The 14,770-nt window shown below is 39.8% G+C and overlaps 1 protein-coding gene across 1 annotated transcript; it reads left to right on the top strand.

The window, feature by feature from the left end:
- Positions 1-10,997: 10,997 nt before the first annotated feature.
- Positions 10,998-14,766, top strand: LOC148399580 (obscurin-like). The gene is made up of 5 exons (XM_088374246.1): positions 10,998-11,178; positions 12,875-13,150; positions 13,455-13,715; positions 13,810-14,070; positions 14,296-14,766. Exons 1-5 carry the CDS (start codon positions 11,121-11,123, stop codon positions 14,430-14,432), a joined length of 993 nt encoding a protein of 330 aa, XP_088230372.1. The 5' UTR covers positions 10,998-11,120; the 3' UTR covers positions 14,433-14,766.
- Positions 14,767-14,770: the final 4 nt, after the last annotated feature.

Genomic DNA, 14,770 nt, shown 5'->3' with positions numbered 1-14,770 from the left:
ACCTACAGCACCTAACTAAAACTCAGTCAAATGAATGATGTCATTCTTACCCAATCGGAAAGAGCAAAGGCGGGCTTTGAGTTCAAGTTCAACCAATGAGCGAGAGGAAAGTGTCAAGTGTGGAATCTGATTGGCCGTACACCGGTTAAAGTAATCAGGGACATACCCTAGCAACAGTCCGCCTTCTTCCACATGGTTGGTGTGACGTATACAAGTGACATATGATTGGTTGGAAACGCTCATGCGCGTTTCTTACAGCTGAACTGGCCACTGTTGTTTTGGTTCCCAAACTTCTCAGGAGTATACGTTTGACTTTAGACCGGAAGTAAACTGCAAAAGCCGGAAAGTTAAGAAAGTGCTTAATATTAAGTGTTTTTAGCGAGGCAGAACGTTAGAGGGAGTAGTTAAAAATCATGTGTGTGAAAGCCTCAACAGTGTCATAAGCATGCAGATAAATGGTGAGAGTTTGCACAAGTGACACAATCCCCCCCCAGATTATTGTAAGAGGAGAAACATCTCAGCACGAGGGCCTGTTTAAATGTGGCTCGCTCTGGCCGGCAGATGTTTGCAGTGCTTGACATTGTCGATGCACATTCTCTGTAAATCTCTAAGGCTCTTGGTGTAAAGTGCTTAAGTAAAAGCACATTAGTACCAAATATTTTTAGGCTGTAGGCTTTTTGTCATCTTTGACAATGCTAATTGCATGTTGGCAAGCTTGATAAATGTTAAAATGAGAGGTGTGCAAAAGTTAATCACATCTTTTAAACATTGCTTGGACATTTGGACATGTACTCCATCCATCTGTCCGTCCATCCATCTGTCTGTCCATCATCTGCAACGCTTATAGGGTCGCAGGCGTGCAGGAGCCTATCCCAGCTGTCTTCGGGCGGTAGGCGGGGTACACCATGAATTGGTCGCCAGCCAATGCACAGAACTTCAGAAGTAGGTCATGTTATGCAACTATGCAATGCCTGCCTTCAGCATAACCATATAAGGTTGCTGCATTCATGATAATGTTACTACTAAAGGAGATTACTAGTACCATAGAAATGCGACTTATAGCTTTGTCTCATCTTCGTGAAGGCAAGCAGCATTATAGACAATGGATTTCCCTTGTTAAAATGTATGGCTAGCAACTTCACGTCCACCAAGTTTTTTTTTTTGTTTTGTTTTGAAAAGGCAGATGCCGATCTGATCCCCGACACATTTTGCCTGATTATGTGTGTGCTGAGTTTTAACTGCGCCTCACAGCAACAGCACATATGCCAAAGTCATTGCATTTTAAAGTTGTCAAACCTGATGATTTGTTTGGCTTGCATTTCAAACACTATTCCAGACATAATTTTAGCCAAGATCTGCAACGCGCAACCTCTTATCAAAGGCGCACAGATGCAGTGACGTACGCAGTGTGTCGTTGAACTCTGTAACATACTTGCTGATCTAAGATTGCGGGAGGCCACAGGTTTACAACGTCACGCGAGGCGTGGGTACTCCCTGGTCTTGCTCTTGCCTGACCTCAGCGTAATCGAGCCTTGTCGACGTTGACCTCGCACGGATTGTTTATGTAAGCAAGCAGTCACCATCTTGTTTGAGTTAACGTTTTTTTTTTTTTTTTTTTTGCCAAGCACTCCTCTTTTTTTGGTAAAACACTATTTCTTCTCTCAAAGCTGTGCTGCATATGCGGAAATGAGGCGATGACACACTGCCAAGTGTGTTTTTGTGGTCCGTAAGTGCTGATGCTGATTTACAGTACATATTGCTGGAAAAGTGGAAAGTGTAGTCAAGCACAGTAAAACACAAATGAAATCAAAAACTGGAGGCCTATTGTGAATTTTCATTTGTTGTTGGTAATGCTGGATGTTTAAAATGTTAAAAGGCATATTTATTCCATTTTTGTAAGCTCCCATTTGTTTACTGCATATATTGATGATAAATATATATATATTGATTTTAAAATCTCAGATCTGCATAATGGCAATAGACTTTCTTTTTTATTTTAATAATGGTTGATTGTTTTTTAACTACAAATACAAAGCAATCTTTTACATCGCTTGAGATTGGAAAAACCTTTATCCCTCCCGCTGTAACATTTCTATTTATAGACTTCATCATCTAAATACACTCTGATCACAGTGGCTCAAACCTTGTCGTGCTTCTTGTCCAGGGCATGGCAGCTCTGCAATAATGAATAAACAAGGCTCCATAATAGCATGCTAGCATGGTCACATTAACTGGTATAGCTAGTGTAGTTTCCAGCTTTACATCATGACTAAGTCCCAACTTTTGTTTCAACGTTAATGTGACGCAATCCTCCGCTCGGTCTGCAACAATCGGCGATTAGTCATTGAACCGTTCGACACGTAGGATTTTCTTGAGAGGCCTGTGTCTCATACATACTAAAGAAACACTCGTGATGAAAGTGTCTGGAAATGTTCCCGCAGGCTGAATCAGTAAACTTATGTCTGAAGTGACAAATACAACAATGTACACCCACACACAAAGGGATATACTGCATCGATCACTTATCAATATTAATGAAATGAATGCAATTATTTACTCTAGTAATGACTTTACAACTGTTTAGGGTGTGTTCTAAATTCCAAACAAATTATATGCATTTTTTATTATTTGCCTTGGAATGGAACACCATTGCTCAGTAAACATTCGGTTGCATACGTTTGCTATTTAAAAATCTTGGAAGCAATTTTGAATTATTTATAAATATTTGTAACTTCCCTTCCTACTATTATTCGGCACTCGTGTTTGTTCCGTGTAGCCTTCTCATTTCAAGTGCACTGACTCCAAATAAACCGGTCCTCCAATTCAACACAGAAGTAGAATTAACTGCCAGAATTTCGGGATTGGGGTGTGTCGTTTCTAACATTACTGTACATTATGCTAATCGTTGGCAAGTAATCATCTGACAAGGTTGTACGTAAAAAGAAAAGGCTGCTTATCACAGCCTCTTCTGATGCCTTTACCATGTTGCCGATAAAGTGATTGCACCGGTTTTAACTGAACCACACCTGTCAAGTGTGGACACGCCCAAAAAGTAATGCTGTGGAGAATAATGTCAATCTATATGAACTGGAACAAAAGGAATATATTTCAAACTTGCATGTAAGTATACCCCATCATGCTGCACCTTACTCACACTAAATAAAAGTGTCGTGCGGCGACATGAGGTTGAGAAGGCTCAAATAAAACAAGCATATCCGTCACCGTGGCAACTGGCGAACTTGAGCTAATTCATACACTCAAACAGCGGGTCTCAAACAACAAACATTCTTCCTATAAATATGCAAAACAAGCCTATCCTCATTTGCGGGTGGGAAGCGGAGATGAATGGTGCCGGACCACCCACCCGTGGATGTGAATCTACACTTTAAATAGATGCGACATCCCTGCTCTCATTTTATATTCTTTGTGATGCAATTCAACCCAATTAGCACTGAAAGACATTTTTGAAATTTTCCTATGTTAAGATGAAAATTCCCCACCAATAGGCTGCCATATTTTGGGTCTTCTTTTTTAAAATACCCTTAGTTTTTGAGTTCAAAAATAAAAATATCACATCATCAAATTATTTAAATTTGTGGGGGAAAAAAAATACAAAAAGTAATGTGAATGTCTAAATGCTTCAGAATTCATTTTTTAATTAATGAAAATTCCCCACCAATAGGCCGCCATATTTTGAGTATTCTTTTTTTAAATACCCTGTTGGTTTTTGAGTTCAAAAATAAAAATATCCAATTATTGAAATTTGTGGGGAAAAAAAATATAAAAAATAATGTGAATGTCTAAATGCTTCACAATTCATTTTTTAATCCATGAGAAATCTGACCCAAGGGTGCGCCCTCACCCCCTCCCTTTTGTAAATCCCTGATTGACATCATTATCAGCCATTTAGTTGATTTATGAACAGGAAAAAGCCTTTCTAGCAAACCGCCCTGTGGTTCTGCCTTCAATCAAATGTAAGAAAATAAACGGCAAACTGCACACACACAAGTTGAAACCCACATGAAATGTGCTTAAAAATACATCATTCACTCATCTTTTCCAAGCAAATTGCAAGTCTGTACATTCAAAAAAATTCATGAGTCGGGTTAATTGTGAGTTGTACGTTAGGGAAAAGTCTGTCTTTTCAACAGTTTTGCACCAAAGGGCGTGGCAGGGGACATCGCGTGTGAGGGCGCGGGTAATTACTCCCGTCTCTTGAGACACTACATACAATATGACATGTTTTCCCGTCGTGATTGCCTGCAAGCTTTTGCTGGTGCACTTTGCAGCCTGTCACGCATACTTGTTATTTATGAGAAAAAAAACGGACACGTGTGTTTGGGTGTCTGTGCACATTATTTTGCCCATCTGGCATTTCAGACCCACAGCTGCAGGGTTCAGGGTTTGGCTCATATCCGGTGCTGAGCTGGCAGTGGAGGGAGGGCTGTCAAAGGGTCTGAGGGTGTGCAAAGAGTCGCCACGCCACTCCCTTCCTGCTGTACTATTCCACGACTTCACTTGCACTCCAGAACTTTTTGTCTCCTGGCATCGGAAAAGGGGGTCTGTGTGTCAGTACTATACAGTGTGTGCTGTTCTTAACTCTTTAGAGCCAGAGGAAAACTCAAAACTTCAGCCCTCCACATGGTTTGAAATACTTCACAAGAGATTTTTTTTGTTTTAAAGTTTATAATAGTACGCATAAAGACTTCACGGCAATTAGTTAAACATTAAATACTGGGTCAGATACAGTTAGCTGGATTAGCCATCTAGCAGTAGTCTAATAGCAACCCATTTGATATATCTGGATACAGGAATTAATTTTAAAAAAATCAATCTATTCGTTCCATGCTATATAATAATTTGAATTAATTTTTACTTTTGATTTTTAACGCTATTCTTTTTAAAACACGCTTGTGTTGGTGTAAACTTGGTAATATATATATATTTTTTAATAAAACTGGCAAGGGTCTAAAGTTAGCATCATAGCACATGACAAAATCAGTCGAGAAAAGCTAGCGGATAAATAGACAAGGAGATGATTTATACCCAAATAATTTGGAAAAATAAAGGCCCCAGACAAGTGGCGTCCCCTGGGCCCACATCAGGTAATTACCCCCGGGTGTTATGTTCATGTGTGTGCGTATGTGCATTCATACACTCATGGGTGTGTTTATAATAAGCAGTGCTGCCAGCAAGGGGTAATCCAGACATGTTAGAATCAGTGTCACCTTCAGGACTTTACTTCAAACACTCACTGGTCCACAACAGCCATTGTCCGCCGCAGCAGGAAGGGAGCCATGTGAGAACTATTTTTGCAGTGAAAAATAAGAAACAGAGCTACGCATGAACGTCTCAGTTCCGAATCAATTCTGAATATAAAACGTGTAATACTCACAAAACTGATTAAATCGAATTCAAATGAATCAGTTTTTGTCCACTTCTTCCTTCAGTCTTCCTATAATGGTAATAGTAGTTGTTCCTTGCAGAGGATAAAGAATATATACCTATTATCATCTACGTGTGCTGCTTGTGTTTGTATTTGTTGCGTTTTGTGGAACGACATTGCCACATAGCATGTCAGTCATTTCTTGTTTCATGCTAGCATTAAGATAGTGGAGGTTATGTTTTCTTCAACATGCATTCTCTTTTTTGAATTTACTACTTATATATGCCAAACTGGTGCATGTTGGGAAGAAGGTTCATTCACCTGTTACCATACGGCGCTAGATGACACACCACACGATTTTATTAGTGCTGAGCATGACTCATGAGATTTGTTTGCACATAGAACCCAAGTGGTGATACTCACCCCCGTCTTCGATCGATTCAATGCACGAGTGTGGGTGAAGTTGCTCCGTTTTTGCCCGCAGATGGATGCTGGCCTCAACAGAACGGCTCAGGAACACACAGCTGTTTCTAATCGGTAACTCAGCACTGATGGTCGACCTACATTCTGCTTCTTTGAACCCATGGCCCTTCTATGCACAGCCATGGGGGGAAGGGAGCAGGAAGAAAAACAAGAGGAAGGAGTAATGATAAAAAACATGCCAGAGTCAAGTATGTAATAAGTCGTGTACATTATTCACGTGTTGTTTTTTTTGCATGCTGTGCAGGTAGATGGCCGATCCAGGTTGCATGCTTAATAATAGAGCATGGTTCCTGTAAACGTTTCCACAGCCGCAAAGTACAGCTGTCTAAAAAAAATTTATCTCATAAAAAAAACATCCTGACCATCAATTTTCTGTTCTTGTTACACTTGGAAAGCCCCTTTTATTTTTCTTCCAAAATTGCTTTTCTTTGTCAACACCCATCCCTGCCATCCATCAAAATTTCATAAAGTCATGTGCTGTCTGTATTTAAATGAGCAGCATTCCTTGCATGCACTCGGGGTCCCCCAACTAACTGGCAAAGATGTGGGGGTTCCTTTCCAAAAATCCTGCAAAACATCAGGCGTTAGCTTTATGCGCTAACATTTGTTCACACTGTTTCGCAGAGTGGGCGGAAATTAAAGTGGGTCACTGTGTCTCAGGACAAGCTGAGTATAAATGAAGAAGTGAAAAATACAGGAAACTGCAGAGAGTTGATCCTGGCACCGGATTACTAAAGACAATGTTTGACTAAAGTGGCACATGAGTTGAGAAAACTTTAGTCGAGCAGATTAGTCATTGCATAACATTTTCATGCGGATAACAAAAGTGATGATACGGCTCTGTTGATGATGGTTGTAATTTTATTTTTTTTGTGGTACTTTGTGGAAAGGTTTTGAGGACCGATCCCCTAAAAATATACAGGAAGAAACATTTGTAAATAGGGAGAATTTTTTTATTGTTCTCTTTTCACGCAGCTTTTCTCTGCCGCAATATGTCTTCATTTTCTTAGGAAACACAAACATATGATTGCATCGTCTTGTGTTTTGTATGTTACACTCCGCTGTGGCGTTACATAAGATGAGGCTGCCACAAGTTTGAAGCTTTGAATTCACACTTTAAAAAGTGTGTCCATGAACTCCAACAAGACAGCAATGAGGAAATAGATCACAGACACGTTGGTCAGCTTTTTTCTCTCTGCTTATGCCTAAATTTCCTTTTTAGCAAAGACCTCGCCACAAAATCATTACACATGATCACTTGGGATGCCCCCTTCATATATATATATATATTTATTTTTTTTGAGTTTTTTTTTTTTTTTTAACTCATTCACTACCATTGACAGCTATAGACGTCAAAGATCCATTCCAACTAGCACTGAATTAATTTACAACAGCAACATCTTGCTGGAATCTTGCCATTTTGCATGTTGTGCCTTTCAGCATTTGTTTGATCATTCCTCTTTGTGATATGTTGCCTTTGACCTGATGTCAGCCGTTATGACTCCATGGGCACCATAATGATCATAAACTTTTTATCGCAAGAGTGACAGTTTATTGTTTTATCATATGCCTTGGATATAAAATAGAGTAAAACAGTCATCATAAGGTTATATATGAATCAAAGAATCGTTCACGTGACACTGGTTGACTTACAAGTGGTTTTCGTTTCAACATTTCCCCATTAAAGGAACGATGTAATGTTAATGTAGCTCAAGCTGTCTGTATAAAACAATATTAATCGTAAAGTTAATGTGACACCATTTTGTTTTTGTTATACAATACGATACAACTTTATTTTTATAGCGTACACAACAGCTGGATCGGTAACAAACATAATGAGACAACAAAAACAGTCAATTAAACATCAAATACAGTATTCATGTTGAAATACAGTCGTAGAACTAAAACAAAGTCAGTCGAAAGCCGAAGAATAGGAATGGTTTGTCAAACGAGTTTGGAAAATGGACGTTGGTCCACCTGACACATGGTGTAAAACGGCAACGTGGTACGATGTGACGCCTTCTCAGCATTGGATGATTCACCTTCTGCTCGGCATTTGGAAATTGTAGGGAAGTTCAGTTGCGCTTTCCAGATGACGTCACTTGTTGAGACGTGTGACTGTAATTTTGACAGGCAGCTTTCAAAATACATGCAGGCACATTTGTTTTTTGCGGTACAAAGGCTTCTGTTTTGACAACACTGTCAAAATGTGAGCTCTTTACCGTCCAATGTTTCATCAAACCATCATCGGCTATAAATATGAATTTTGCGAATGTTGTCAGTTTGAATGGATGATCGAGGGAACTGTATTTTGCAAACTTTGACTCCAATTATATCTCTTTTACGACAATACTGCACAATTAAAGGTGCATTATTGCTGTCATGTAGAAACTGACGGCTGGCATCGTCACGCACGAGTTTCGTTATGACTTTCTGCTAAACTTGAGTACAGTTTCTCGTGATAAGATTCAAAGAATACAACCACGAGGAGAGGATTTACATTATTGCATAAAGGGCCAATTCTTTTGCCTCTTTTCATATTGTGGATGTTTCCGGTATTTTTTTTTAACTTTCATTTCACTCCAGCTTTTTGTGGACAACATAAATAAAACGAATTTATTATTTTTTAAAAACAACAACACACACAGAAGCCCACAGTCCATTAGTTGGTCATAGCTGTGTTAGACAGAGAGAGAGAGAGAGAAAAAAAAAGGTTGTTAGAGGAGCTGATTTGAAATTGAGCCCAAATATTTGAGCACGCCTGCAATTTACATGTTTCTTTCTTTGGCTTAGCATATTTTATTCTTATGAATCAACTGAAAATATGATGGTGACTTTACTAAGCACTATTTTTATATTGTGTGCTGTGTGTGAAAGCACACGTTTGAGTGTGTTGCGTCGATTAGTCAGAGGAAGTTTTGACATATTGTGTCATTGAGGAGAGTGAGCAAACAAGCTTTTTGGGAAATTTACAGAAAATCTGATCATGGCATCATGGCAACACGCCTTAAATGGAATTTTTTTTCAACCCCATGTGAACGTTACAACTCACCAATTCCTGTTGAGCGGCCAGACATTCTCGATTATTATGTAAATCTGATTTATTGGTGGAGGAACCTTTTTTTTTCAGTTGAAACGGACATAAGGAAGCAATAATTTCTTCCATTCAACAACGAAAGCTAAAGATGAACTAAGAAACAAAAGTCTATAGTTGTATTATCTTTAATACATTTTTGAAATATTATGTGATTAAAGGTATTTTTTTAGGGTTAAATGTCAATTTGAACCGATAGTTTGAGGTTAGACAATTTTAAATAATTATATAATCCCATTTTTTAAAATATACATTCCCGTGTGAAGCATTTAGCAAACTGGTTTAATAAAAAAAAAAAAAAAAAAAAAAAAAAACAGCTTCATCTTGCTCATCTGGGTTTTCAAGTAGGAAAATAGCAAATACAGCATAAGGAAGATGAGAGCGCTTCAGGGCCTAATGGCTTTTGCCTTGATGTGTACACATAGAAAAGTGTACACAATAAACTAGAAAAACATGAAAAGAGATGGGGACAGGCAAAAGTGTGCACCACGAGATAGGAAGTGCTGCTAATTTGAAAAGGGATAAATTTAGCTACATGTGAAGGTTTCCAACACAATGAAGTAGAATATGTGATTACTTTTATTTAATCAACTATAATACCGTGCTCTACTATATATTAGGACTAGAGGCTTCATCCAAGGCCTGTATTTTGTTACCCTCTTATTAGGCACACCCACAAACTAATTAGTAATCTACTTGTAGACAGATAGAAATACTTAGTTTTGATCGACACTCTCAAAGAGGTATTAATTTAGCAATATGGCAATTACTGTATTGTGACTATTATGTCTTGATTTGCCTCTCTTAGTAAGTGTAAGTAATCCAAATTTTAGAACTAAATATGTAATATAGTGCTTTCAGTATAGTTCACATGTACTGTAAATTAATTTATGTAAATCTAATGTTAGCTTTTGCAGGGGAGAGTTCACTGGACACGATTAAAGAGAAAAATGTGGCGGTATTAAAATCAATTCCACCAGCCAGGGCCTAATTTGACATAAAGTTATGTTGCTATGGAAATGCCGCCATCTTGTGGATTGCGTAAGAAATGGCTGTCTCTGAGCGGTGTACAGACGTATCTACTCCACGTTTTAGTTCGCCTGCGCTTTGTCACTTTGTTCTGTCAAACGGTGCAAGTACGTAGACTACGTACACACTTGCGTGGGGCGGTAAAAGCCATGCTCACGCAGGTGCTTCAAATAGAGTTCAAAAAGTTAAGTCTTTTTTTTTTTTTTTTTTAGGTAACCGGCAATGGCATTTTGTAGCGGCACTAAAAATATATACTTTTTTGTTTTTTTATACACACAAACAATAAAAAACAATTCGGCATGAATATCAGTGGGATGAACAAAATCGTAATGAATCCCCACTCCAATATTGTTACAATAAAATCTTTTATTTTTATTTTTGCAGGATTTGTTTCCGAATGATGCCCTGTGCATTGCTTACATAATCGTGTCCAAACAATTTCGGGCTTAAGATGTCCACATCTCACAAAAGAAAAACAAGCCATGGCACTAATGGTACGCAAGTGAAATCAAAGAGGCTATTTCAGTGACGTTGCATTCCTTTATGGTCTTTGTGTGTGTCCACAATCGTCGTCATTGTAATATATAAATACATTTTTTAGTTATTTCTTAATTAGGTTGGATGTCTTTCTGATCGCCACGATTTCTACTACTGCCACTAAAGGCACCACCGGGATAAGGGGCACCCGAATGTCGAGGAGACGGCTCTGTATCTGTTCAGTGGATTTGGAAAAGAATCGAAAAGACTTCTGAAAGGACAAAACGTGCCGCTCGTCGTGACTCGGAAGCGCAACAGTTATGACATTCCGTAAAGACTTTAAGGAGACGAGCAAGCAGCTGTATGGCGTAAGACAAAGGGGGTTATATAAGGTTACGCGGCCGCTTTTGCGTACGTGTAGCACGCGCGCACTCGTCATAAAGTTCCCAAATGCAGCCAATCAACGAGCAACAAATGTGCAAACTTTCGACGCGCCATTGAAGATGACGGCGATTGAGCGCTTTATAGAGGCTCGCTCGCTGAGCTCTTTCGGCTTGTTTGATTCAGTGGATTGGCCTGCTCGCACCTCCAGATCCAGATCCAGCTCCAGCGCCGAACGCTCCCTCCTTTCCTGGTCGTCCTCGAAAGAAGATGAACTTCTCCAAGCTGCTATGCTTGGTGCTCGTGTACAGCCAGCAACTTGGTCAAGGTAAGGGCGTTGAATTCAATTCCTATGTTGCTAACCATTTTGCGCAAGCTTTTAGGCGCATGAATAAAACTGGATTTAGGAGACTTAGGACTTTGTTGTGTGTGTGTGTGTGCCTTGCTTTTTCTCTGCCACATCACTTATACACTATAAAGACTAAATTCGGATTTTTGTTAACAAATTGAAATACTTTTTGAAATACTTTTTCATTTTCAAACAGAACATGGCGTTTTTTTAAAATCTAGATAACATGTTCCCTTGATTTCAAACAAAGCCTATATTTAAAAAAAAAAAAAAAATCGAAACCACTCGTGGAAACTTTAATAGCAAACTATTAGGAATTAATTCTGATTTTTGTTTTAAACAATTAAAGGAGTCACATTTTACATTTCCCAACCAAACATGGCGTTTTTTTTTTAAATCTAGATAACATGTTCCCTTGATTTCAAAGAAAGCCTATATTTTAAAATAAAAATAATCAAAACCACTCATGGAAACTTTAAAAGCAAACTATTAGGAATGAATTCTGATTTTTGTTTTACACAATTCAAGGGAGTCACATTATACATTTTCCAAGCAAACATGGCGTTTTTTTAATCTAGATAACATGTTACCTTGATTTCAAAGAAAGCCTATATTAAAAAAAAAAATAAAAATCAAAACCACTCGTGGAAACTTTAATAGCAAACTATTAGGAATGAATTCCGATTTTTGTTTTAAACAATTAAAGTCACATTATACATTTTCCAACCAAACATGGCGTTTTTTGAATATAGATCATTAAAACGTGTTACCTTGATTTCAAAGAAATTCTAAAAAAAAAAAAAAAAAAAAGAAAACATTCCAAACCACTCGTGGAAACTATCATTGCAAACACTGTTAAGACTGAATTCAGACCTTTTTTCAAACAATTAAAAGACATGATTTTAAAGAAAGCCTTGAAAAAAAAACATTCAAATGTCTTGAAGACTAAATTCAGATTTTTTTTAAACAAATAAAGGAAATCACATTTTGCATGTTCAATAATCAAAATGTTACCAAAGAACCCCTATTTAAAAGAATACTTAAATATAGTATCTTATAAATATATAAGAATATTTAAAACCACTAATTGCAAACGGTCTACACTATAAAGAATCAATTTAGATTTTTTTTTAAATTTTTCAAACAGCACATGCTTTTTTTTTCTCTAATCCAAATGTTAATTTGGTTTCACAGAAAACTTATAAAACAAAACATTTCTAACCGCTTTCATGACAAAACATTTCGAACCGCTTTCATTGCAGTCAGTATACACTATTTCGAATAGATTTGGTTTGTTTTACCACCAAAAAAAGACCAATAATCACATTTTGCATTTTCAAACAGAACATGACGTTTTTTGTACAAAATAATAGATTCAGAAACCAAGGGAATCACATTTTGCTTTTACAAACACAACTTGGTGGGGAGGGAGGAGTAGAGGTCATCCAAATATGTTCCCTTTGTTTTTGTTTGAAACAACACTCCTCGAAAAGAAGACAAGACCGACACAATTCGGATCCAGTGGTGTCACGTAAATAACAAAGACAACAATTTACAATGGCAAAATTCATATTCAGGAATGAACATGGCAAATAGCCATTCTTTCCTCAAATGTGTACTTTGCACACAGACCAGACCAGAGTGGGTGATACTTTGCCCTCTTCTGCTTTTGCAGTGCTGGCGGAGGGGACACCAGAATGCGAGGGCGAGACTGCTGGCACAACTGTGCCGTGCAACGGCAAGAAGGGCGGAGCGCTCAAATTGAAAGTCACTGGCGCTCTTACTGGCAGTGTCTCGCTTGCCACCTGGCAGAAGGGAGTGGCCGACATTACCGCCAGCAACAAGTACGAGATGGTGAACAAAGACCTGACGATCAAAACCCTGGATGAACCGGACGAGGGAGAGTACAAAGCCACAAACGTATCACCAGAGCAAAAGTTCGAGGTCAAAGGTTAGATGTTGCAGGACAGCCGCTGGCCGCACGAAAGCTTCTTGTGCACCGTTTCCTTCGCATGTTTTAGGAATGTGTGTGTGTGTGTGTGGGGGGGAGGCACGCCCACAGGGACAACACGCACACACTCCACACAGGGAAACTCTCTTATGCTCAGGAGAAAAGTTGGAGAAAAATGTCCAAAATTTGACCAAAATACATCTCGGCGTCCTTTTCAAAGGGTCCACTTAGCGCCACAGTCTTTGCTCCAATGTACTTTGCGCACAGACCAGAGTGAGTGATTCTGCTTTTCTTGTGCTGGCAGTGGTGGACTGCTTAGGTGGCACCAGCACCACACCCGGGCTGTGCAAGGGCAAAAAGGATGGCAGCATCGAATTGGGGCTCAAAAAAGGAACTGTCAGCTCAATCTCCTGGAAGAAGGGGAAGGACCCGATTACGACCGACACCACCAAGTACCCAGGTGGAGTCACCGGGGCTACCCTGACGATCAACAACCTGGCCGACGACGACGAGGCAAAGTTCACGGGCGGCGCCGACGGCGACGAAGAACATTTTTCCGTCCAAGGTTTGATGTTGCAGGAAAGCCGCTCGCCACACGAAAGCTTTTTGTGCACCATTTCTTTCTCATTTGATCACTTGTGCTTTTCTTGTGCTGGCAGTGGCGCCAGTCTGCCTGAGCACCGATACCACTTGCGTGGGCAAGCTGAGCAGAGACCTCGTATTGAAAGTCGTAGGCACAGTTGACTCGATGGTCACCTGGAAGAAGGACGGCACTCCGCTTACCGATGCGAGATACGTCAAAAGCGGAACAAACAAAGTGGAGCTAATGATCCCAAACCTGGTACCAACCGACGCGGGAACCTACGACGCCGAATACGGGGCGACGACTGTGACTGTGCCCTTCACTGTCAGCATTGCGGGTGAGTTTGATGTTGCACAATCCACTCGGTGGTACGAGACCCGAAAAGCTTTGATTGAGCCGGAACCATTTTGCATTTCATTGGCAGTGGAAGCTAACCAAGAAGCTAGCCCATTCAGCGGCACTTTTTCCTTTACAAAGCGCACTCGCGGTGCTGCGCGCAAAAGTGTGCGGCAAGTTCAAACGTTGCCAGCTGACCTTTTCCAATTGCCATTCTCCCATTCAGATCCGAAAGGAGCCGGTAGGAGCACCACCACCAAAAAGGCGGCAATTACGCTCAGCGGCGGCGGCGGCCTGTCCTACTCACCTGCTCTGCTGGTGACGGTCACCCTGGTGCATCTGCTGCTTCAGCTGGCCGCCTAGAAGACAGCACAGCACAGCACGCTGAAGGTGGAGGCAGAAAAAGCCAGCGCCAGGCAGCCCGCCCACCCACCAGCCAGCCATTGATTGGTCTCTGCATGCATTCTCCGACCATTGATTTGCCACTGTACATTTTGCCATTGAATTGCCACCATAGGCGCATTTAGTCGTTGATTAAGCTTACATTTGCTGCCACTGTAGGCGCATTTAGTTAGTTGGTAAGTTTTGGCGCATTTAGTCATGGATTAAGCTCATGCATGGAGTTAGATTTGCTTTTCCTTTGATTTGCTGCTCGATTGTTCTTTTTCCCCTATCTTCAATAAAGTCGTCGATCTTTGTTT

This window comes from Syngnathus floridae, chromosome 4 (assembly GCF_059516105.1).
Source record: "Syngnathus floridae isolate MCC-2025c chromosome 4, RoL_Sflo_1.0, whole genome shotgun sequence".
Taxonomy (NCBI): domain Eukaryota; kingdom Metazoa; phylum Chordata; class Actinopteri; order Syngnathiformes; family Syngnathidae; genus Syngnathus; species Syngnathus floridae.
Note: the sequence above shows the minus strand (reverse complement) of the source record. Positions and strands in the feature narration are given on the sequence as shown.